This window comes from Hyla sarda, chromosome 2 (assembly GCF_029499605.1).
Source record: "Hyla sarda isolate aHylSar1 chromosome 2, aHylSar1.hap1, whole genome shotgun sequence".
In the NCBI taxonomy this organism is placed as follows: Eukaryota; Metazoa; Chordata; class Amphibia; order Anura; family Hylidae; genus Hyla; species Hyla sarda.
Genome location: NC_079190.1, coordinates 57,582,125 through 57,608,730, shown reverse-complemented (window position 1 = coordinate 57,608,730; position 26,606 = coordinate 57,582,125). Strand labels below are relative to the sequence as shown.

At 43.8% G+C, this 26,606-nt stretch overlaps 1 protein-coding gene across 1 annotated transcript in view; it reads left to right on the top strand.

Moving 5' to 3' along the window:
- The first annotated feature begins 6,213 nt into the window (after nt 1-6,213).
- Nucleotides 6,214-26,606, top strand: part of HSPH1 (heat shock protein family H (Hsp110) member 1) — a 36,329-nt gene continuing 15,936 nt past the window's right edge. Inside the window, exons 1-10 of the mRNA XM_056561869.1 lie at nt 6,214-6,516; nt 18,549-18,606; nt 19,803-19,943; nt 20,043-20,165; nt 20,557-20,656; nt 21,623-21,756; nt 21,927-22,171; nt 22,837-23,065; nt 24,391-24,497; nt 26,021-26,154. Coding sequence (XP_056417844.1) covers nt 6,410-6,516; nt 18,549-18,606; nt 19,803-19,943; nt 20,043-20,165; nt 20,557-20,656; nt 21,623-21,756; nt 21,927-22,171; nt 22,837-23,065; nt 24,391-24,497; nt 26,021-26,154 — 1,378 coding nt within the window. The 5' untranslated portion in view covers nt 6,214-6,409. The remainder of the gene's footprint in view (nt 6,517-18,548; nt 18,607-19,802; nt 19,944-20,042; nt 20,166-20,556; nt 20,657-21,622; nt 21,757-21,926; nt 22,172-22,836; nt 23,066-24,390; nt 24,498-26,020; nt 26,155-26,606) is intronic.

Genomic DNA, 26,606 nt, shown 5'->3' with positions numbered 1-26,606 from the left:
TAATTAGCATACACAAAAATGAAGATTTTGGCCGAACGGTGGGGCGGATCCGGGCGCGGTAGGCATCAAACTGATCAGCGTCCCCCGCACTACCAGCCAGTACCACTGGTTAGTGCAGGGGGAGCAAGCTGACAGTATTCCTTTAAACAGATTTGTAAATTACTTCTATTTAAAAATCTTAATCCTTCCAGTACTTATCAGCTGCTGTATGCTCCACAGGAAGTTGTATTTCTTTTTGGAGTTCTTTTCTGTCTGACCACAGTGCTCTCTGCTGACACCTCTGTCCGTATCAGGAACTGTGCAGAGCAGGAGAGGTTTTCTTGTATGCTGGACAGTTCTTGAAATGGACAGAGGTGTCAGCAGAGAGCACTGTGGTCAGACTGAAAAGAATTCCAGAAAGAAATACAACTTCCTGTGGAGCATAGAGCAGCTGATAAGTACTGAAAGGATTAGGATTTTTAAATAGAAGTAATTTACAAATCTATTTAACTTTCTGGCACCAGAATTAAAAAAAAATTGTTTTCCACCGGAGTACCCCATTTCATGTCCAATCCCCCAATTCATACAGTCATTACCCTCATTTCATAATAGGAGGAACAGCTATAGGAGGAAGGAGACAGCTATAGGAGGGAGGAGACGGTTATCGGAGATGAGGGGGAACGGCTATAGGAGATGAGGGGGGATGGCTATAGGAGGAAGGAGACAGCTATCGGAGATGAGGGGGAACGGCTATAGGAGGGGGAACAGCTATAGGAGATGAGGGGGGATGGCTATAGGAAGAAGGAGACAGCTATCGGAGATGAGGGGAAACGGCTATAGGAGGGGGGAGATGGCTATTGGAGATGAGGGGGAACGGCTATAGGAGGGGGAACAGCTATAGGAGAGGGGGAAAAGGCTATAGGAAATGAGGGGAAAAGGCTATAGGAGATGGGGGGACGGCTATAGGAGATAAGGGGGAACGGCTATAGGTGGGGGGAACAGCCATAGGACATGAGTGGGAACGGCTATAGGAGATAAGGGGGAGCGGCTATGGAAGGGGGGGAACATCTCATAGGAGGGGGTGGGACGACTCTTAGAAAGGGGGGGACAACTCTTAGGAGGGGGGAACAGTTAAACATGGGAGGAGAATGGCTCTTGGGTGGCGGCTATATGAAATGAGGGGAATGTCTATATGAAATTCATATAGCCAATTCCCCTTATAGTGGTTCCCCTAATTTTTTACCCCCCTGTTTCTCATCCCCATACTCACATGAAAATACGTCTAGTTCTACATCTCAGAGAGCAGGGAGAAAGTCAGGGAAGCGAGAGCTGGTAAAACCAGGGGCGGACTGACCGGCTGGTCCAATCGGACATGGTCCATGGGCCCCGCAGCTGCCGCTCCGGATCCCCAGCAGACAGCGCTGCCTTCTCCTGTATGTGCGGTACACGCACATACAGAAGAAGGCATCCCCTCTGTATGAGTCGTATCTGCAACCTACACAGAGCAGACGTGACCTCCGCTCCCATGCAGCGCAGGCGACCGATGACATCACTCAGGAGAAGATCGCTGCATGGGACATCAGGTGAGCATATATTTCTTTTTTCAACCTGGGAATTGTGGAAGGGAAAAACTCTGCTGCCTACACCTACTTGGGGGAGGTGGGGACTCTAACGTTGCTGCCTGCACCTACTGGGGGGAACTCTAACTCTGCTGCCTACACCTACTGGGGGGGAGACTAACTCTGCTGCCTACACCTACTGGGGGGGACTCTAACTCTGCTGCCTACACCTACTGGGGGGGGGGGACTCTAACTCTGTTGCCTACACATACTGGAGGGGACTCTAACTCTGCTGTCTACACCTACTGGGGGGGACTCTAACTCTGCTGCCTACACCTACTGGAGGGGGGCGGACTCTAACTCTGCTGCCTACACATACTGGGGGGACTCTAACCCTGCTGTCTACACCTACTGGGGGGGACTCTAACTCTGCTGCCTACACCTACTGGGGGGGGGATCTAACTCTGATGTCCTCACCTACTAGGGGAAGACTCTAACTCTGCTGCCTGCACCTACTGGGGGGGACTCTAACTCTGCTGCCCTACACCTACTGGGGGGGGGCTCTAACTCTGCTGCCTACACCTACTGGGGGGGACTCTAACTCTGTTGTCTACACCTACTTGGGGGGGGATATAACTCTTCTACCTGCACCTACTGGGGGGGGGACTCTAACTCTGCTGCCTACATCTACTGGGGGGGGGGGGGGACTCTCACTCTGCTGCCTACAACTACTGGGGGGGGACTCAAATTTTGCTGTCCACACCTACTGGGGGGGGGACTCAGACTTTGCTGTCTACACCTACTGGGTGGACTCTAACTCTGCTGCCTGCACCAACTAAGGGGGGACCCTGCTGCCTACATATATTGTGTGGGGGGACCCTGCTGCCTACACATACTGTTGGGGGACCATGCTGCCTACACCTACTGTGGGGGAACTCTGCTGCTTACACCCACTGTGGGGGACCTCTGCTGCCTACACCTACTGTGGGGGAACTCTGCTGCCTACAACAACTGTGGGGAAACTCTACTGCCTACTCCCACTGTGGGGGAATTCTGCCGCCTAAAGCTAATGTGAGGGACTATCAATAAATTAACCCCGGTACATCCTGAGTCCTCTTCCTTACTACAATCCAGGGGCCACGGCGTGCCACGGTGCCGTGCGCTATTAACCCTTTAGACACAGTGTTCAAAGTTGATCGCTGCGTCTAAAGTGAAACTAAACAGCGAAATCGCGGCATCCCGAACAGCTGCAGGAAACGAGAAGGGTCCCCTTACCTGCCTCCTGGTGTCAGATCGCCGAATGACTGCTCAGTGCCTGAGATCCAGGCATCCAGGCATGAGCAGTCAAGCGGCAGAATCATTGATCTATGTTATCCTATAGGATAATAAATATCAATGTAAAAGATCAGTGGGAGCTATAACACTGCAAAATGGGAGCTATAACACTGCAAAAAAAAGTGAAAAAAAGTTAATAAAGATCATTTAACCCCTAATAAAATTCTGAATCACCCCCCTTTTCCCATTTAAAAAAAAAAAAAAACAGTGTAAATAAAAATAAACATATGTGATATCGCCGCGTGCGGAAATGTCCGAATTATAAAAAATATATTGTTAATTAAACTGCACAGTCAATAGCGTACGCGCAAAAAAAAATCCAAAATAGTTCAAAATAGCGTATTATTGGTCAGTTTTTATATCATGAAAAAATTAATAAAAAGCGATCTAAAAGTCTGATCATTACATAAATGGTATACCTCTAAAAACTTCAGATCACGGCGCAAACAAAGAGCCCTCATACCACCCCATCCGCGGAAAAATTAAAAAGTTATAGGGGTCAGAAGATGACAATTCTAAACGTATACATTTTCCTGCATGTAGTTATGATTTTTTCCAGAAGTACGACAAAATCAAACCTATATAAATAGGTATCATGGGCCTACAGAATAAAGATAAGGTGTAATTTTTACATAAAAATTTACTTCGAAGAAACAGAAGCCCCCAAAAGTTACAAAATGGCATTTTTCTTCAATTTTGTCGCACAATGATTTTCTTTCCGTTTCGCCATAGATTTTTGGGTAAAATTACTGATGTCATTACAAAGTAGAATTGGTGGCACAAAAAATAAGCCATCATATGGATTTTTAGGTGCTAATTTGAAAGGGTTATGATTTTTAAAAGGTAAGGAGGAAAAAAAGAAAGTGCAAAAACAGAAACACGCTCGGTTAAAGTGTTTCTTATATATAAAATTTAGTTTAATTTGTGTGTAGGGCTGGTGGAGGGATTTGGGTAGAATAGGGACAGAACTGTGACCAGCAGCAGAGCATCGCAGGGGCTCTTACTTTTTTTGGTCCGGGAGTGTTGTCAGTCTGCCCCTCAGAGAGGGGATTGCGAACAGGTACGGACCCCGCTTTGAGCAGGGATTGAGGATGGGAATTGAGAGCGCTCTGAGTGGGGATTGAGAGCGGGGATGGACCGTACTCTCAGCGGGGATTGACCTCACTTTTCCCCTGTCGGCTCTCTGTCACAGCAGGTACACAGATGTCTACATCCCCAAGCCAGGGGAGAGTGGAGATGAAGAAGACGACACATTAAAGGGGTACTCCCGTGGAAAACTTTTTTTTTTTAATCAACTGGTGCCAGAAAGTTAAACAGATTTGTAAATCACTTCTATTAAAAATCCTTCCAGTAATTTTTAGGGGCTGTATACTAAAGAGAAATCCAAAAAAGAAATGCATTTCCTCTGATGTCATGACCACAGTGCTCTCTGCTGACCTCTGCTGTCTATTTTAGGAACTGGCCAGAGCAGCATATGTTTGCTACGGGGATTTTCTCCTGCTCTGGACAGTTCCTAAAATGGACAGCAGAGGTCAGCAGAGAGCACTGTGGTCATGACATCAGAGGAAATGCATTTCTTTTTTTGATTTCTCTTTAGTATACAGCCCCTAAAAAGTACTAAAAGGATTAAGATTTTTTAATAGAAGTAATTTAAAAACTTTGTTTAACTTTCTGGCACCAGTTGATTTAAAAAAAAAAAGTTTTCCATGGGAGTACCCCTTTAACAGAGAACGGGGCTGAGAGAGCTAGGGAGACATTGGTGGAGAATGGTGCTGAGAGAGCTAGGGAAGCATTAGCCTGAGCTCGGGGCTGAGAGAGCAGAGTCAGGGAGCCAGCAGGGATGTAAAAAACTGTGTCCCAGTGATAAGCGCAGAGATCGGGGCTGGGGTAGCAGGGTGAACCACGGTGATCTCACCGGACACACACTGGAGAGGCCACTCCGACAATCAGCTGTGACACGCACATGAGTCAGTCAGGCAGAGATTTTTTTTATTTTTAATAAAAGGGTTAACGAGAGCTGCGGGGGAGTGTTTTTATTGAATTTTCAGGCTTAGTAGTGGAGGCTGTCTGTCAACGGAATCCATTACTAAGCCAGGGCTTAGCGTTAGGCCCCAAAACAGCTAGCACTAACCTCCAATTATTACCCCGGTACCCACCGCCACAGAGGTGCCGGGAAGAGCCGGTACCAACAGGCCCGGAGCGTCAAAAATGGTGCTCCTGGGACTAGGCGGTAACAGGCTGGCGTTACTTAGGCTGGGGAGGGCCAGTAACAATGGTCCTCCCCCACCCTGGTAACGTCAAAACGCATAGTGTGCCCTGTATTTTTATTCACAGCCAAAAAAAAACAAGCGTAATCCTAGCCTTAATGAATTTTTTTTCGCAATGTGATGTGACCAAAAAGCAGAAATTTCAGACTATTTTTTTAGTTTACGACGTTCACCAGTGGGGATCATTAACGTTATATTTTTATAGTTCGGACATTTACGCATGCGGCAATACCAAATATGATTATTATTTATCATTTTTTTACGCATTTTTTTTTTTTATTAAAAGGGGTGATTTAAATCTTTATTGGGGGAGGGGCTTTTTCTAATTTTTTAAAACTTTTTTTACATTTATTTTACACTTTTTTCCCCATAGTGGACTATTTAAAGCAATCATCAGCTTGCTAATACTCTTCAGTGTTGTGCATACGTATAGCACTGATCAGTATGATCAGTGATCTTCTGCTCTGGTCTGCTGGAAGGCAGATCAGAAAAGAAGAAGACCCTGGCAGACGGCAGGTGAGGGGACCTCTGTCCGCCATCTCGGCTGATTTGATCCCCGTGGCAGTGTCGCGTGCGATCAGATCAGCGATTTTAAGTGCCGTGATCTGTATTGATCACATCTGAGGGGTTAATGGTGGACATCAGTGCGATCGCTGATGTCCGCCATTACCGGTGGGTCCGTGGCTGCTGATAGCCACAGCGACCCACCGTGCATGAAGTGAGTGCAGCTCCGTAAATGTAAGGCGCTGCAGTGGCATACATTTACACAGCGTGTCCTTAAAGGGGTTAAACCTAAACAACATTACTACCTTCCATTATTTTTTAAAAGAAAAAAAACAAAAAAACTCTGCCACACTGCAACTTAGGAGTGAAAAATAAGGGGACATTTTTTTTTTTTTGCGGCAATAAATAAATAAATAAAGATACTCAAAAAAAAAAAAAAGCGGTACCCAGCCTGACCCAGCCTTCTATCTGCACATCTGCTTAGTAACCGCAGCGTTCAGGTCGTCCTAGCAACTAAACACGTCACGCCTCTTGCTGCCTTCCTATTGGCTCCCAGACAGAACGTTTTCTCTAGAAGCGTCCAGAACGCGGAAGCGGCGTGTGTAGCCGGCGAGTAGTGTGAGGCTTCGGCTTCTGGAATGTTCTTCCACAGGATCTATATATGAAGCAGCGCCTCCTCCTCCCCCGCAGCACAGCACGCAGCTCCCTGTACAGCAGCCGCAGCCTTCTCCACACACAGCGTCCTAAAGCTCCTCATATAGCACCATGTCTGTGGTCGGCTTCGACCTCGGCCTCCAGAATTGTCATATCGCCATCGCCCGAGCTGGTGGCATCGAGACGGTAGCCAATGAGTTCAGCGACAGATGCACCCCGTGAGTACAGACCAATGGTGTATTGTGACAAAAGCATGCGATATGTGTGTACTGGACTGTAATATATAATGGGTCAGGTGTGTGTATTATAGCCATGTGATATGTGTAGACTGGACTGTAATATATAATGGATCAGGTGTGTGTATTATAGCCATGTGATATGTGTATACTGGACTGTAATATGTATAATGGATCAGGTGTGTGTATTATAGCCATGTGATATGTGTGTACTGGAGTGTAATATATAATGGATCAGGTGTGTGTATTATAGTCATGTGATATGTGTGTACTGGAGTGTAATACATGTATAATGGATCAGGTGTGTGTGTGTGTGTGTATTATAGTCATGTGATATGTGTGTACTGGAGTGTAATACATGTATAATGGATCAGGTGCGTGTATTATAGCCATGTGATATGTGTAGACTGGACTGTAATATATAATGGATCAGGTGTGTGTATTATAGCCATGTGATATGTGTATACTGGACTGTAATATGTATAATGGATCAGGTGTGTGTATTATAGCCATGTGATATGTGTGTACTGGAGTGTAATATATAATGGATCAGGTGTGTGTATTATAGTCATGTGATATGTGTGTACTGGAGTGTAATACATGTATAATGGATCAGGTGTGTGTGTGTGTGTGTGTGTGTGTGTATTATAGTCATGTGATATGTGTGTACTGGAGTGTAATACATGTATAATGGATCAGGTGCGTGTATTATAGCCATGTGATATGTGTATACTGGACTGTAATATATAATGGATCAGGTGTGTGTATTATAGCCATGTGATATGTGTGTACTGGACTGTAATATATGTATAATGGATCAGGTGTGTGTATTATAGTCATGTGATATGTGTGTACTGGAGTGTAATACATGTATAATGGATCAGGTGTGTGTGTGTGTGTATTATAGTCATGTGATATGTGTGTACTGGAGTGTAATACATGTATAATGGTTCAGGTGTGTGTATTATAGTTATGTGATATGTGTGTACTGGAGTGTAATACATGTATAATGGGTCAGGTGTGTGTATTATAGTTATGTGATATGTGTGTACTGGAGTGTAATACATGTATAATGGGTCAGGTGTGTGTATTATAGTTATGTGATATGTGTGTACTGGAGTGTAATACATGTATAATGGATCAGGTGTGTGTATTATAGCCATGTGATGTGTGTGTACTGGAGTGTAATATATAATGGATCAGGTGTGTGTATTATAGTCATGTGATATGTGTGTACTGGAGTGTAATACATGTATAATGGATCAGGTGTGTGTGTGTGTGTGTGTGTGTGTGTATTATAGTCATGTGATATGTGTGTACTGGAGTGTAATACATGTATAATGGATCAGGTGCGTGTATTATAGCCATGTGATATGTGTATACTGGACTGTAATATATAATGGATCAGGTGTGTGTATTATAGCCATGTGATATGTGTGTACTGGACTGTAATATATGTATAATGGATCAGGTGTGTGTATTATAGTCATGTGATATGTGTGTACTGGAGTGTAATACATGTATAATGGATCAGGTGTGTGTGTGTGTGTATTATAGTCATGTGATATGTGTGTACTGGAGTGTAATACATGTATAATGGTTCAGGTGTGTGTATTATAGTTATGTGATATGTGTGTACTGGAGTGTAATACATGTATAATGGGTCAGGTGTGTGTATTATAGTTATGTGATATGTGTGTACTGGAGTGTAATACATGTATAATGGGTCAGGTGTGTGTATTATAGTTATGTGATATGTGTGTACTGGAGTGTAATACATGTATAATGGATCAGGTGTGTGTATTATAGCCATGTGATGTGTGTACTGGACTGTAATATATGTATAATGGATCAGGTGTGTGTATTATAGTCATGTGATATGTGTGTACTGGAGTGTAATACATGTATAATGGATCAGGTGTGTGTGTGTGTGTATTATAGTCATGTGATATGTGTGTACTGGAGTGTAATACATGTATAATGGTTCAGGTGTGTGTATTATAGTCATGTGATATGTGTATACTGGAGTGTAAAACATGTATAATGGATCAGGTGTGTGTATTATAGCCATGTGATATGTGTATACTGGACTGTAATATATAATGGATCAGGTGTGTGTATTATAGCCATGTGATATGTGTATACTGGACTGTAATATATAATGGATCAGGTGTGTGTATTATAGCCATGTGATATGTGTGTACTGGACTGTAATATATGTATAATGGATCAGGTGTGTGTATTATAGTCATGTGATATGTGTGTACTGGAGTGTAATACATGTATAATGGATCAGGTGTGTGTGTGTGTGTATTATAGTCATGTGATATGTGTGTACTGGAGTGTAATACATGTATAATGGGTCAGGTGTGTGTATTATAGTTATGTGATATGTGTGTACTGGAGTGTAATACATGTATAATGGGTCAGGTGTGTGTATTATAGTTATGTGATATGTGTGTACTGGAGTGTAATACATGTATAATGGGTCAGGTGTGTGTATTATAGTTATGTGATATGTGTGTACTGGAGTGTAATACATGTATAATGGATCAGGTGTGTGTATTATAGTCATGTGATATGTGTATACTGGAGTGTAATATATGTATAATGGATCAGGTGTGTGTATTATAGTCATGTGATATGTGTGTACTGGAGTGTAATACATGTATAATGGATCAGGTGTGTGTGTGTGTGTGTGTGTATTATAGTCATGTGATATGTGTGTACTGGAGTGTAATATATAATGGATCAGGTGTGTGTATTATAGCCATGTGATATGTGTGTACTGGACTGTAATATATGTATAATGGATCAGGTGTGTGTATTATAGTCATGTGATATGTGTGTACTGGAGTGTAATACATGTATAATGGATCAGGTGTGTGTGTGTGTGTATTATAGTCATGTGATATGTGTGTACTGGAGTGTAATACATGTATAATGGTTCAGGTGTGTGTATTATAGTTATGTGATATGTGTGTACTGGAGTGTAATACATGTATAATGGGTCAGGTGTGTGTATTATAGTTATGTGATATGTGTGTACTGGAGTGTAATACATGTATAATGGGTCAGGTGTGTGTATTATAGTTATGTGATATGTGTGTACTGGAGTGTAATACATGTATAATGGGTCAGGTGTGTGTATTATAGTTATGTGATATGTGTGTACTGGAGTGTAATACATGTATAATGGATCAGGTGTGTGTATTATAGTCATGTGATATGTGTATACTGGAGTGTAATACATGTATAATGGATCAGGTGTGTGTATTATAGCCATGTGATATGTGTGTACTGGACTGTAATATATGTATAATGGATCAGGTGTGTGTATTATAGTCATGTGATATGTGTGTAATACATGTATAATGGATCAGGTGTGTGTGTGTGTGTATTATAGTCATGTGATATGTGTGTACTGGAGTGTAATACATGTATAATGGGTCAGGTGTGTGTATTATAGTTATGTGATAGGTGTGTACTGGAGTGTAATACATGTATAATGGATCAGGTGTGTGTATTATAGTCATGTGATATGTGTATACTGGAGTGTAATACATGTATAATGGATCAGGTGTGTGTATTATAGTCATGTGATATGTGTATACTGGAGTGTAATACATGTATAATGGATCAGGTGTGTGTGTGTATTCACGATTTTGGACATTATTGGTATCGGCAATTACCTTGCCGATAATGCCCTAGCCCCATTGCCTCCCCCATCCCCGTCTTATAATAACCTGTTCCCGAGGTCCGTGCTACTTCTGGCTCCTGCGCTGTTGCTGCGCAATGACGAGTGACGTCCTCAATGCGACTTACCCGTCAGTGCGCACAGTGACAGCTCAGGACGCAGCCGTAGCAAGAAATAGCACGGACCCCGGGAACATGTAATTATAAAATCGGGGATGGGGGAGGAGATGGGGCAGCGGTGGGGGTTGAACTCAGGACCGGCAGGGGAGAGAAGCGGGCGCCGGCGGTTTCTGGCCAGAGGATAGGCAGTAGGCAGTTGGGGGGGGGGGGGGGGGTTGGACTCAGGAGGACCCCAGGACCGGCAGGGGGAGAGAAGCTGGTGGCGGCGGCGGTGGTCTCTGGCCCCGCAAAAGCCACTGCAGTGCATTGATTTAAAGTGCCCGCTTTAAATCATTGATCCGCAGGGGTGGGGGAAAATAGCCGATAACTTATACCGGAATATCGGTGTAAATTATCGGTATCGGCCCTAAAAAATCCAATATCGGTCGATCCCTAGTGTATATTATAACATAGCCATGTGATATGTGTGCTGGGCTGTAATACATGTATATTTGATCAGGTGTAGAAATTATAACCTAGCCATGTGATATGTGTATTCTGGACTGTAATGCTGTGTGCCTCCAGCATGCCAGGAGTTGTAGTTTTTCAACAGCTGGAGGCACACTCTTCGGGAAAACGCTTATACATGGGTCAGGCATCAATGAAATGTTGTCCTATCACTACTAGAGATGTGATGTCGCCTGGTTAACCCTTTGTCTGTAAGGTGGTGTACCCTATATAAGTCACGTTCTAGGGAATTACTGTAATAGGTTAGAACTAGCATTGTGTTACATTTATGCCATCCCTGGTCCAGTATGTTTCCAGCGTCATCTTCCTGTCCAGTCCCTGTATATCACTGATCCACATGGCATCCAGGCTGCAGCCCTACTGATGTTGCAAAACTGCAACTCCCATCATGCCCGCACTGCAGAGTTGTAGTTTTGCATCAGCTTGGACACCTTATCTTTTGACATGAGGTTTGGCTTCCGTGACGTCACATTATTGTGACAATAAGATGAATGGAAGTGTCCGGAATCTTCTAGAATCCTCCTCCTCCTCCTCCAGGATGTGTCTCTGGTTTTATTACTTTTGTGATGCTGTGTCAGGGTTTGGTTCCCAGGATGTAATAATAATGTGTTACTGTAGGTCAGTGTTTCCCAACCAGGGTGCCTCCAGCTGTTGCAAAACTACAACTCCCAGCATGCTCTGACAGCCAAAGGCTGTCAGAGCATGCTGGGAGTTGCAGTTTTGCAACAGCTGGAGGCACCTTGGTTGGGAAACACTGCTGTAGGTAGTAGCCTTATATGTCTATAGTGAGGTTATAGGAATAGTGCTTGGGTCAATATTATTATTATTATTATTATTATTATTATTATTATTATTATTATTATTATTATTGCACCAACTAATTCCTGGGCACAAAAGACAAGTATCAAATGCTACAATATTATGCCCTAAATATTAAAGGAGTACTCCGATGCTCAGCGTTTGGGACAAACTGTTCCGAATGCTGAAGTCGGCGCCGGGAGCTCGTGACGCCATAGCCCCGTCCCCTCAATGCAAGTCTGTGGGAGCCGTCACACCCCTCCCATAGACTTGCATTGAGGGGGGCTGGGCTATGATGTCACAAGCTCCCGGTGCCTTCTCCAGCGTTTGTGAGTATCCCTTTAAACTAAAGGACTGAGGGTCCTGCTTGCAGTCTGGTGGTGAATCGGTCACCAACTAATCTATAAAAAAAAAAGACTCTGGTGCTGTAAAAGGATAGGGGATAGGTTTTAGAACCTGGGGGATTGGGGGGCTGTCCGACCATTGGGGCACCCCAGCAGTCCCCAAGAAGGGAGCGTGTTGACCCCCACACAAAGTGGCAGCTGACACGCCCCTTCATGTATCTCTATGGTAGAGCTGGTCATACCCGAATGCTGTATCTCCTGCTATACCATAGAGATATATGAAGGGGTAACTATACTATGTCTATACTCTACCTATTCTATCTATCCATGTCAAATCAGACCTATCTTCTATAGCAGTGATGTCGAACCTTTTTGAGCCTGAGTGCCTAAACCGTAATACACGCCAACTTTTTTTATTATTTTCCCTCAAAGTGTCAGCACAGCATCAGAATAGATCAGAATACTGAGGTCTAAGTTTAGATAACGCAGCTCATACATTTGCCATAATTAACATCTTTTTGTTTGAAAAGAAAACAGTTCAATTATCCAAACTTTTAATTTAAATTTTTTTATTTTATTGATAGTTTAGTCCCCCCCCCCCCCCCCCCCCCCCCACACACACATTAGGTTGGCAGTATACTGTATATACTAGAGTATAAGCCGAGTTTTTCAGCAAGATTTTTCGTGCTGAAAACAACCCCCTTCGGCTTATACTCGAGTGAACTCTCCGCCCTCAGTGGTCTTGAACCTGCGGACTTCCAGATGTTTCAAAACTACAACTCCCAGCAAGCCCGGACAGCCATCGGCTGTCCGGGCATCCTGGGAGTTGTAGTTTTGAAACATCTGGAGGTCCGCAGGTTGAAGACCACTGCCCGTGCCTTCGTCGTTATCCAGACCCCCCCTCCCCCCTCTAGTTTTGTACTCACCTCCGCTAGGCGGGACGTTAGGGTGAGCTGGTCCGGCCCATCTGTGCTGCAGGGACCGTCCGGTGGGGAAGGATAGTTGTTACGGGCTGTACATCTTCACCGGGGTGCCTCTTCTCCATGCTTCGGGCCCGGCCCCGGAATAATGGCGTTGCCTTGACGACGACGCACAGGGACGTTGCTCATGAATGGCAGCTGATGGCCAAGTTTTTTAAATGGAGTGCCGGTGGCAATAGCTGTTGCTTTCAATATAGGCTCTCAGTTCTGTCTGGCGATGCCTCCGGCGCTCCATAAACAAACACCGGGTCAGACATCTGAAGCCGCCTGACAGGAATGCGGCATGGACGGGGGAACGTAGCAAGATGCGTTCCCCTGTCTGTGCCGGTCCGTGAGTCGAATCATCCGGAGTCTAAACTGAGACGCCGGATGATTGGGAATGGTCCCATTCAAATGAAAGCGATAAATGTAAAGGGGGGGCCTAATACAACCTTAAACACCTGTACACAGATCCTAAAATAGTCCACCTGTGATTACAGACCTTAACCCTATAGTACAGTAGATAAAAATACTCCTTTAAAGGGGTACTCCGGCGCGAAGACCTCTTATCCCCTATGCCAAGGATAGGGGATAAGATGCCTGATCCCTGGGGTCCCGCCGCTGGGGACCCTCATGATCTTCCACGCCGCACCCCGTTTAAATCAGCCCCCGGAGCGTGCTCGCTCAAGGTCTGATTACTGCAGATCACGGGGACGGAGCCATAGTGACGTCACGCTCCGCCCCCTCAATGCAAGCCTATGGGAGGGGGTGTCCCCTCCTCCCCCCTCATTTCAGATCCATGTATCCTGTGGACCACTTGGTATTCGGTGGACTGCGTCGATGATCAGCCTTTTTTTTTTTTTTTTTTTTTTTTTTCTTCTCCCTTTGTTTAATGTTAATAAAATGGTTAGCGCGGGCTTGTTGGGTATTTTTTTTTATTTTACTTTACAGGCTTAGTAGTGAAAGCCATCTTTTAGAAGCAATTCATTACTAAGCCGGGGCTTAGAGTTAGCCCCAATTACAGCTAGCGCTAACCCCCCAATTATTACCCCGGTACCCATCGCCACAGGGGTGCTGGAAAGAGCCGGTACCAACAGGCCCGGAGCGTCAAAAATGGCGTGCCTAGGTGGTAACAGGCTGGGGAGGGCAAGTAACAATGGTCCTCACCCACCCTGGTAAAATAATGTCAGTCTGTTGCTGCTTGGTTGGTATTTGGCTGAAAATAAAAATAGGGGGGACCCTGTGCTGCTTTTTTTTTATTTGTTTTTCATATATATAATTATTTATGCAAAAAAAGCATAAAGTTTCCCCTATTTTTATTCTCAGCCAAATACCAACCAAGCAGAAACAGCCTGAGGTTACCAGTGTGGGTGAGGACTGGCCTACACCAGCCTGTTACTGCCTAGGCCCAGGAGCGCCATTTTTGACACTTTGGGCCTGTTGGTATTGGCTCTTCCCAGCACCCCAGTGGTGGTGGGTACCAGGCTAATAATTGGGGGTTAGCGTTAGCTGTTTTTTTTTGGCTAACACTAAGCCCGGCTTAGTAATGGACTCCCTCTATAAGTCGGCTTCCACTACTAAACCTGTAAAGTAAATACATTTTAAAAAAACACAACACGTTTAAAAAAGTTTGTTCCATAAAACTCCCTCACCCCCCCCCCCCCCCAAAAGCCCTCGTTAACCATTTTATAAACATTAAACAAAAAAACACTGGTCACCATACTCCTCAAAATGTAAAGTAATCCACAGGATAAGCGGATCTCAAATGAGAAGTCAAAAAAAATAAATAAATAAATAACGTTAGTACACTGAAGTATATAGATAGAAGTGGTGAAAAAAAGTAATAAACATGCATATAACACATTTATTTATTTATTTATTTTTTAGCTGCAAATTGGTGATTATGATAGTATGATAAATGTGCCATACATAAGCAAAACTAAAGCATAAAATGCCTACAGAACTACCAAAAGCATCGATGATAAATGTCCCCACTATCTCTGCATTTCTTTGAGTCTCATATCAAGTATCCTATAGAGATGCATAAGGTTAGTGACTTCTGGTTTACACAACAGAAGACGTGGGACGTGGACAGTCATCAGTCATGTAGGCAAGGAGTGGGACTGGAACAGCATCATATTGGGGAAATTGCTGCGGTGATGCTCCTCTTGCTAGGCAGCTTAAACCATAGTGTGTAACTATGGCAGATGGTATAAGAAACAAACATTCCAATGTAGAGATAAGTATATGGACCCAGGCTCGGCCTAAATAAGTGTAGTGACTACTTCTATATATATATATAAAGCAGGGGTAGACACAGCAGTCCTGAAGTGACACGGGGGAGCTAACTGTATCATAATCAAAGTGTGTGTGTGTGTGTGTATGTATGTATGTGTGTGTGTGTGTGTGTGTGTGTGTGTATATATATATATATATATATATATATATAATATATATATATATATATATATATATATATATATATATTATATAAATAATAAAATATGGGACGGTCCACACTATTTGGCGCCGAATTTGCAAGCTAAGTACCTCATAATTTCATAGTTTCATATCTTCATTTATTGCATTACAGCTGTATAGCTTTTCATGTTCTATCTATATACTCCTGTTTCATCTATATCTTTGTGCTAGCAGTGTGCTGCTGTATTCTCCTGTTGCTGTATATTTAGCCCAGCAGCCTGCACCTGCAAGCCAGGTTTTTACAATAGTTTGGAATTAATAGTGCTGGCCAACTTATTCTTGGATGGATAGATAGAGAGAGATATATAGTTTCACTCATTCACTCACCCATGATTTCTTGAAGAGTTTCTTTATTCAAGTGCATTCAGGATGAGTAGGAGAAACAAGTGTTCAAGGGGGAAGCTAAATGCGGAAGCATACCACTGGCGGCTACTAGTTTTGTGTCTGGAATGACTCTTCTTCTGGACGATGCTGGGTTAACCTGTGGTGGTATGCTTGTATTTGTACACATAAGAAAGATAGGTGATGGGGTCAAACATACATTGTGTGCAAAAAATAAAATGAAAGCATTTAAAACCACTTAAGATGACCTCAGTGACTATTACAGGAAAGAGGAGAGATTGTTTGTTTGTTTGTTTTTCTCATTCAAACCTAGGGGGCCTGTGACGTTTCACTTCATGATCCCCAGGGCTTCTCTTCTTAGGCTACATTCACACTGCTGGCTGTCTCCGGCAATGTGAAGCCCGTTATTTTAGGACCGAGAAAAGCCGGAGAAAAATTTGTGCTTGCACCCTCTTTCTCCGTTTTTTTTTCTCTACAAAATTTACAGTGGCTATTGAATACAATCTGGTCCATCGGGATCCCTTATTTGCCGGTATGCTTCGGCAAAATGCAAAAAAAAACTAGGGATCGACCGATTATCGGTATGGCCGATAATCACGATTTTGGGCATTATCGGTATCGGCAATTATGTTGCCGATAAGCCGATAATGCACCGCCCGCACCGCGACCGCCACCCCCTCGACCCACCGCACCTCCGACGCACCGCGTCGCACCCCCCACCGTGATGCTAGGCGGTATACCGGTATGGATTTTTTCCCATACCGCTATACCGGTTGGGCCCCTCCCCCACCCTCCGAGTGAATAAAAAATTTTACTTACCCGTAATGGGGGTGGTCCAGGCCACCCTTCCTTCATGTAGTGTCCGGGGGCGTTCTGGGTGGAGGGTGGTCCGGTCCGAGCTGTCCTTCTTCTCCCACGGTCTTCTTCTCCACTCCGGGCAGGTTCCGGCCTAGTACGCTGCATAGACACCGCTACGCCGTGACGTCAGGTGCGTCGCTGCGCACGGGCGTCACTGCGCAGCGACGTCTATGCAGCGTACTAGGCCGGAGCCTGCCCGGAGTGGAGAAGAGGCCCGCCGGAGAAGGACAGCCCGGACCGGACCACCCGGAACGCCCCCGGACACTACAGGAACGATGGATGGATGGCCCGGAGCACCCTGACAGGTAGGGGAGAGAAGCGGGTGGTGGCGGCGGCGGCCTATGGCCCCGAAAAAGCCACTGCAGATCATTGATTTAAAGCGCCCGCTTTAAATCAATGATCTGCAGCGGTGTCGCAGGGGGTTAAATAGCCGATAACTTATACCGGAATATCGGTATAAGTTATCGGCTATCGGCCCTAACCTGCACCGATTATCGGTATCGGCCCTAAAAAAAACAATATCGGTCGATCCCTAAAAAAAAACATAAAAAGAGGGAGTTTGATGGCAGAATTTGCCAGAGCATACCAGCAGTGTGAAAGGGGCCTTAGAAGATGAACGTGGCAATCTTCTCCTATAGCATTGATGGCGAACCTTTTTGAGTCTGAGTGCCCAAACCGTAATGCACGCCAACCTTTTTTTCCCTTTAAAGTGCCAGCACAGAAATTAAATCACAATACTGAGGTATAAGTTTAGAAAAAAAACTCACAGTTGACATAACTAATTAACATCTTTTTGTTTTAAAATAAGAACACAGAGTTCAATGATCCAAACTTTAATAGTTTATAGTTCCCCACATTAGATTGGCAGTATAGCTTCCCCCACAGACATACAGCCTTCAGCCATATACAGTGTATGGCTGGAGGCTGTAAGCCTGTGTACTGCCTCACTTCAGTGCTCCGTCCATCACTCCTCCAGTCCGGGGTCACAATCTACTGCAATGGCCTACAGGCCATAGCAGTAGGTCCTGGGAGGAGCGGTGGTCGGACCAATGAAGATGACATACATACAGGTAACTTACAATGCACGCGCATCCTCCTCCTCGCTGCTCTGCTGTTGCTATGGGCGCACGCACGGTGAATCAGTGACGTCCCTGCGTGTGCTACCTCCCAGCGGCCCCTGCGTTTTTGAAGTTAACACGGGCTGCAGAAAGGTAACTGGGACATCCTTGTGATCTGAAAAGATCTTTCAGGACACAGGGATGTCCTAAATGGGCTGATGGCGAACTATGGCCGCGTGCACTACCAACAAGCCCGGAGTGTCTGTGGCACATGTGCCATAGGTTTGCCATCAGTGTCCTACAGGGACACTCTCTATTGTCTCCAGGCCGGCAAACTTTAAAGGGGTACTTCGCTGCCCCAGCTTTTGGAACTTTTTGTTCTGAACTCTGGGTGTGGGTGGCAAGAAGTCGTGACGTGGCATGACGTCATGATGGGTGTGGCCATGAGGTCACGACCCCTTTTCTCACCACACCAAACGTTCTAAACAAACGCTGGGTGCTGCACAGAGATTGCGGGGGTCCCAGCTGCGGGATCCCTGTGGTCAGACATCTTATCCTCTATCCTTTGGCTAGGGGATAAGATGTCCAGGGGCGGAGTACTCCATTTCAGCCCGTAGTGTCTCCTCCATGGTATTCAACCATATGGGAGACGAATCGCGGTGCTCCTACGCCTGTGAGGAGGGAATAGAGATGCTCGCTTATCCTAACAAACAGTTGTCTCTTGGTCTTTCTTACATAGAAAAAAACAGGAGCAAATGATATACTACGTAGGTAGTTTTGCATGTGATAAGCTGGTTTAGGAAAATAGATTATCCCTCTTTTAGCTGAATAGTATTTTGTCTATTTTTCAGGTCCGTGGTCTCCTTTGGAACAAAGAACAGAACAATTGGTGTTGCAGCTAAGAATCAGGTACAGTATTCTCTACAACTAATCATTTAACCTATTAAGGACGTAGGGCGTATTTGTATGCCCTGCGCCCGGGCCCAGTATTTAAAATGGGGTCACGCGGTGACTCTGCATCATACCGGGTAGGTCCCGGCGGCTATGATAGCTGGGACCCTGGGCTAATGGCGTGTGGCACCAATCGTTGTACCGCGTGCTATTAACCGTTTCGACGCGGCGATAAACTGTGTTGATCGTTGTTAACTTTGTCTAAAATGAGAATGAATAAAAGCGATCAAAAAGTCCAATAAAAACAAAAATGGTACCAATTAAAAAAAAAGAAATAAAAAAAAAAAAAAAGATTATGGCTCCAAAAAATTAGCCCTTATTCCAGCCCGTAAGCGGGGAGAATTTTTTTTTTTTTTTTTAGGGTTCAGAAGATGAGAATTTTTAACGTATACATTTTCCTGCATGTAGTTATGATTTTGTTACAGAAGTGCGACAAAATCAAACCTACATAAGTAGGATATCACTTTAACCATATGAACCTACAGAATAAAGATAAGGTGCCATTTTTACCGAAAAATTTACAAAATTTAAAAAAAAATTCTTCAATTTTGTCGCACAATGAATTTTTTTTTTTCCGTTTTTTTGCATGGATTTTTTGGTAAAATGACTCACAGAATTGGTGGCGCAAAAAATAAGCCATCATATGGAATTTTATGTCAAAAATTGAAAGTTATGATTTTTAGAAGGTGATGAGGAAAAAATGAAAATGCAAGAAACGGAAAAACGCTGAGTCCTTAAGGGGTTAAATATATAAGGGGTACTCCGGGTTAGGGAAGTCTCCTGAGTGGTGACCTGGCTCTCCTAATGAATAGCGGTGTAAACCACTGCATCGACTCTCCCATTGAAATGCATAGAGGGGGTGTTGTCCACAGCTTTGTGTGGTGGTCGACAGAGGACCATATGGGAGGTCGCAGGGGTCCTAGCGGTCAGACAAGCTGTAGAGCTTACCTGATCACTGTGAGCCCCTCAGTCGTGATTGCTGTGGATGCCTGGAGTCAGACTTTTAGAGATCTGACGCTGATGTTGTATCCTAACAATAAACAGAAAACTGGAATACACCTTTTTAAAGGCAGCCATTTTTCCTTTGCTTTTGTTGTACTGTCAGAAATGATTGTATTTTAAAAACAGAGTAATTCATATTTATTCTCTTGTAGCTAGTTACCAATCCAACCAACACAGTATCCAGCTTTAAGAAGCTCCATGGTCGGGCATTTAATGATCCTTATGTCCAGAAGGAGAAAAATAATTTGTCTTATGAACTGGTCCAGACACGCAACGGAGGTGTTGGATTACGGGTATGTTTCTCATTGAGATTTCTATGATCTGTATACTACTTGTTTTTGTGGTTTTCTCTTTCTGTGGTGACCGTGTTTTGACCTTTTTGTTATTTTCAGGTGATGTACATGGATGAGCCACACACATTCAGTGTAGAACAGATAACAGCAATGCTTTTGACAAAACTCAAGGAGACTGCTGAAAGCAACTTGAAGAAGCCAGTGACTGACTGCGTCATATCTGTAAGTGTCAAAATATTGTCTAGCGATCAATGTATTACGAGGTGCAGGATCCTTCTGTCCTGTGGATATAGCACATACATTCTTCACTGACCAGTATAAGTAATAGAACTGTTATTTCATGTCCGTATTCAGTGGGTTATAGTGTTGCGTAACGTCCCAATCCATGGATCTCCATTTGCTGCAAAACTACGGATGCCATCATTCTCAGAGGCTTCTGCAATCTGTATGATGGGAGTTGTAGTTTTGCAACAACTGGAGAGACACAGAGTAAACACTTCTCTAGGGTAAGAAAGAGCATTAGTCTTTTTTAGCTGTCACATTGCAAACTATGATATTCTAGTGTTAAAGTCTGAGTTGATTGCTGCATAGATTATGTTCTACATTTTGGTAGGTTCCCTCATTCTTCACCGATGCTGAGAGAAGGTCTGTCTTGGATTCAGCACAGATAGTTGGCTTGAACTGTCTTAAACTGATGAATGATATGACCGCAGGTATGTCCCTTTTGTGAGTATCGTTTTGCATTCTTCCAGTGTCTTTAAAGCAGGTTAATGGGGTATTCTCATCTGTGACACTTGTGGAGTATCTTATCTTACCTCTGTGACCAGCCCCTTTTTTTTATTTTTAAATTTTTTGGACTTTGATCAGTTTGTGTAACTCCCATTGACTTAAAGGAGTAGTCCGGCGCGCACTTTTTTTCATTTTATCCCCTCCGGGCTGCAAAATAAAAGAAAACACTTTCTCTTACCTGCCAACAAGCCCCCGGAGCTCCGGTATAGGTGTTCGGTCCCCGGACTGTATTCTTCTTCCTGTTAGCCCGGCACGTCACACGGAGCTTCAGCCTATCACTGGCCAAGGCGGGACACCGCTGCATCCAGTGATAGGCTGAAGCTCAGTGTGACGTGCCGGGCTAACAGGAAGTAAGAAGAATACAGCCCGGGGACCGAACACCTGTACCGGAGTGTACTGGAGCTCTGGGGGCTCGTTGGCAGGTAAGAGAAAGTGTTTTCTTTTATTTTGCAGCCCGGACAGGATAAAATGAGAAAAGTGCGTGCCGGAGTACTCCTTTAAACTGGAGCTTGCTGAAATGCCGTAGCTTGCTCTGCTAGGCTGTTTATGCAAAACACCATTAAACCATATGCTGTCTCTTCCATATGCAGGACGTAGCTGTTTATGGCCACATAGCTATGCAGAATTGCAGAATCTCATTGGCCTCAATGGAACTCTGCTACTCTGTGCACACTACAGAAGTTCCATAGTGGAATTTCCACTGTGAATCCGTATTCGGCCTAACAAAATTAACCCTGATTCTGGGTAGCGCGGATCTAAGAATTCAGTGATGAATTTCCTTGCTGAATTTACAGCGTTTTCTATTTGGCAACAACATAAGGATCCATCATCTGGTTTACACCTATACACCTAGATTTTAATTTTATTTATTTATTAATTTTTTTTTAAAGTCTCCTTGAACTATGGTATTTATAAGCAAGATCTCCCAGCTTTGGAGGAGAAACCCAAGATTGTGGTTTTTGCTGATATGGGACATTCATCTTTCCAGATCTCTGCATGTGCCTTCAACAAGGGAAAGTTAAAGGTACGGTAGTCAATAACTAAAATGCTTTGCTGTTTCTAACTTTGCACCTAGACAATTATCAATGATATTATCGATGAGGGCTTTATGGGGTGTTCTACGGCTTCCCAGCATGTGTATTACACAGCCCGTTTTATCCATGACTGTTTAATACAATGTTTTCTTGTGCCTAGGTTTTGGGCACTGCCTTTGACCCGTATCTGGGAGGAAGGAACTTTGATGAAAAATTGGTTGAACACTTCTGCGCTGAGTTCAAAGCCAAATATAAGTTGGAGGTGAAGTCTAAAATTCGAGCACTTCTGCGGCTCTATCAGGAATGTGAGAAGCTGAAGAAGCTTATGAGCAGCAACAGCACTGAACTGCCACTGAATATTGAATGTTTCATGAATGATATTGACGTGTCAGGACGCATGAGCAGGTGAGCGTTTTTTTAGATGCCTTCAGTTTGGAGATACTGGGGGAGATCTATCAAAACCTGTCCAGAGGAAAAGTTACTGTGTTGCCTATAACAACCAATCAGATCGCTTCTTTCATTTTTCAGAAGCCTTTTCAAAAATGAAAGAAGCGATCTGATTGGTTTCTATGGGCAACTCAGCAAATCTCCCCCACAATTCCTATATTGAAGTACTTCATTCTAACTTATATAATCCAATACCTCAAGACAGATTTTTCCTTCATTTGTCCAGGCAGCACATGTGTTGCAAAAGATATTGTAACAAATATACAGGCTGCAGAGACTTTAGGATAACCCAACGTTCTTGTTACATTAACTTACTAGGTTTATAGCAGCTGGTTGCAGTACAAAACAATGGCTCAGCCCTATCTGTTGGAGACCAAAACTGTCTTTTCCCATAGTAAATTATCACAGTTCATTTTACCAGAACAATTTGAGAAAGGAAAGCTGATCTGTGATTGGTTGCTATTAGCAAATCAGACCATTTATGTTTAAAATTTTGGCTCAAAAAATAAACTGTCAGTCCAAAATATCATGTATTTCTAGATAAGTGATGCACTTTGTTTCCTAGAAAGCACATGTTCATGCTTTTGTTTTGGGTATATGATGGATCTTGTGTAATCTTACAGGTCAGAGTTTGAAGCATTATGTGCAGACCTCTTACAAAGAATCGATGCCCCCCTGCACTCTTTAATGGAACAGATCCAACTGCGGGTAGAAGAGATCAGTGCAGTAGAAGTCATTGGTGGTGCGACACGTATTCCAGCCGTAAAGGAACGCATTGCTAAGTTTTTTGGAAAGGATGTTAGCACCACTTTAAATGCAGATGAAGCTGTCGCAAGAGGCTGTGCACTTCAGGTAACGTAGCGCATAGTCCTAAATAGAGATGAGCGAATTTACAGTAATTCGATTCGTCGCAAACTTCTTGGCTCAGCAGTTGCCTGCGTAAATGAGTTCAGCTTTCAGGTGCCTAGGAGAGTCTCCAGCCCACCGGAGCACCTAAAAGCTAAAGTCAGCAACTGCCGAGCCAAGAAGTTCGTGACGAATCGAATTACTGGAAGTTCGCTCATCTCTAGTCCTAAACTAAAAACGTAGTCTTTGATTTCTGCCAGTTTCTGTAGAAAACTTTTTATATTGTTGTAGGCTGGTTAGTAATCTACTGGCGCTTTTCATAGTAGTCTTATTATTCCAAGGGAACTGTCACAGCAGTCGGACTGCCCTCCATCAGACCCTTATCTTCTATGTTATGGATAGAGCATGTCTGGTTTGGCTGGTTGTTAGGGCATGCACTTGAACAATGTAGACACCTTTTCTTAAAGGGGTACTCCAGCCCTAAGACATATTATCCCCTATCCAAAGGATAGGGGATAAGGTGTCTGATCGCGGGGGTCCCCCACAATCTCTCATGCAGCACCCACCTGTGTGAGCTCCACGCAGCGCTGGAGGCTCAGAGTCTGAGGCCTCGCGACTACAGGTCTGGAGTATCGCGACATCACGACCCGCCCCCTCAATGCAAGTCTATGGGAAGGGGCGTGATGTCAAAGGGGCGGAGTTGTGTCGTCACGATACTGCGGCCCCGTAGTCGTGAGGCTTCAGACTCGGAGCCTCCAGCGCTGCGTGGAGCTCACACAGGTGGGTGCTGCATGAGAGATTGCAGGGTCCCCTTTGGGTAGAGATCCTATGGCCAGAGTACCCCTTTAAATCATCAAACCTCCAATGGGTTAAGTTAGTTGTAAAAGTCCACATTTTATCATCACTGAAGGGAAATGCAAATATACAATTGTATAAGAATAGCTAAATATCTTAGAGCCAAGTAGAGACATGTAAAGCTTGTGTCACAGGCCTCTGCAGCTTAAAGCCGAGTAGAATGGAATAGGAATAGAAGTGCTCCATACACCTCTTGAATGAATCGCTGTTGGAAAAGGCGCACTTAAATTATCCTGATCTTGTTCAACCTGTTGAGTGTTGCTATAGAAATAAGTCTGTAGTGGTAGGGGGGGGGAATCCTTCAATATAGTCTGAGAGTTAATCCACTAGAACAAAGAAATGGTGGATAAATAGAAATTAACAGAGAAGCCTTAAAGACCAGATCACACAGGTGATCAAAATCCTGTAGAATTCATTGGTCATCATTTCCACAGAATTAATTGGGTAATGTTTATTTATTTCACATTTTTCTGCAGTGCGCTATCCTCTCACCAGCCTTCAAAGTTAGAGAATTTTCAGTCACAGATGTAGTACCCTATCCCATTTCTCTGAAGTGGAGTACGGAAGCAGATGAAGCAGAAGGGTAAGTAAATATCATAATATCCTAAATAATGAGGTTTTCCCATCATAGAAGGTTATCAGTAGTAGGTAGTGGGGGGCAGCACTTCTCTCCTGGTGAAGGTTTAGTTCTGATTGTTAATAACCTCTGGGATACCTACCAATCGCAGAGATCCCTTCGGCATTGTCTTAAACAGCAGCACGGACAGCTGAACTACAATAATAAGGAGCCTGATCCTCACCATTAGAGATGAGCGAACTTACAGTAAATTCGATTCGTCACGAACTTCTCAGCTCGGCAGTCGATTACTTTTCCTTTCAGCTTTCAGGTGCTCCCGTGGGCTGGAAAAGGTGGATACAGTCCTAGGAGACTCTTTCCTAGGAATGTATCCACCTTTCCCAGCCCACCGGAGCACCTGAAGGCTGAACTAATTTACGCAGGATGCCATCAACTGCCGAGCCGAGAAGTTCGTGACGAATTGAATTTACTGTAAGTTCGCTCATCTCTACTCACCACTGATGTAATGCATAGGCTAGAGCAGTGATCTCCAACCCGCGGACCTCCAGATGTTGCAAAACTACAATTCCCAGCATGCTGGGAGTTGTAGTTTTGCAACATCTGGAGACCCGCAGGTTGGAGACCACTGGGCTTAGAGCATTATTGTGAGAAAATCTTTCTTGGGTAGTAATCTTAAAGTACGTTCTCCTAAAGGTTAATGTGCAAATATGTAAAATGATATATAAAGTTGTGCACACATGCAGTGGGCTTTAATCTGAACACCCCCCCCCCCCCCACCATCTCTGTACTGCATAATGGTGTTTCTTATAGACATTGTAGATGGTGAGATGGGGAGCTGGGTGAGGTGCATATAAGGGGGTGGTTCACATAACCTGGCACCATGTTTAGACTATATGTAGCCCAACGTTGCTTCTATGGGTTATACTATTTATTGCAGAGTATTCTGTGTACATGAATGCAGATAAATGGGCACGGTAGTATAATTATGGTTTATAGGTTGGTTTTAGAACTAAAAATCAGCCCAGTAAATGTCCTGTCTGATGTAGATTGGTGCAGTTGGAAGTTTTTTTTTTATTAGAAATATTTAATCACTATCCAAATGTAAATTTGTAACATAACCAGAGTTTCAAGTCTGGATACAAGTAGTGGCCACAAGTATCCTCTCTGGGTCCTCTTCTTCTTTATGTGTTTGTAAGTAATATAGGAGAAGGTTTGGTAGCTAAGGCCGTGGAATACACAGTGTGCAGTAAGGTTGAAAAACGAGCTAAACTCAAGAACCAATGGGACATGAGCTGAAGTTGCGGTGGGGAGGGGGAGAGATCATAAGCAACATGAGAATCTTATTTTACTGAAAGAGTAGTAGATGCTCGGAATAAACGTCCAGCAGACTTGGTTGGTAAATCCACAGTAAGTGACTGTAAACTTGTCTGGGGTAAAAAATTATAGTAGAAGTAATCTTTTTTTTGTATTTCTGTGACAATTCTGTACATGGACAACTCGCCAATTAATGGAACTAAATCCTTTTCCAGTTTCCATGAAGTCTTCAACAAGAACCATGCAGCTCCGTTTTCTAAAGTCCTCACTTTCTATAGGAAGAATCCTTTCCAGCTTGAGGCGTTTTATTCTGATCCTTCCAGGGTCCCTTATCCTGAAGGTAAAATAGGTAAGGCCTTGCAGGGATTTTGCAGACTACTATGAGATTATTCATTTTGGTTGGTTTATAAGTGTGCATGAAGAAACGTGCATGGATATATAGCTTTTTCATGCTGTAAATCTTGGGAGAGATTTATCAAAACCAGTGTAGAGGAAAAGTTAACCAAATGCCCATAAACAACCAATCAGATCGCTTCTTTCATTTAAAAAAAAAAAAAAATCCTATGAAAGAAGCGATCTGATGAGTAGCTGGTCAGCTTTTCCTCTGCACAAGTTTTGATAAATCCCCCCCCCCCCCCCCAAATGTGTGTGAGAAAAGTGTTTCTACCAGAGATGAGCGAACTTACAGTAAATTCGATTAGTCACGAACTTCTCGGCTCGGCAGTTGATGACTTATCCTGCATAATAAATTAGTTCAGCCTTCAGGTGCTTCTGTGGGCTGGAAAAGGTGGATACAGTCCT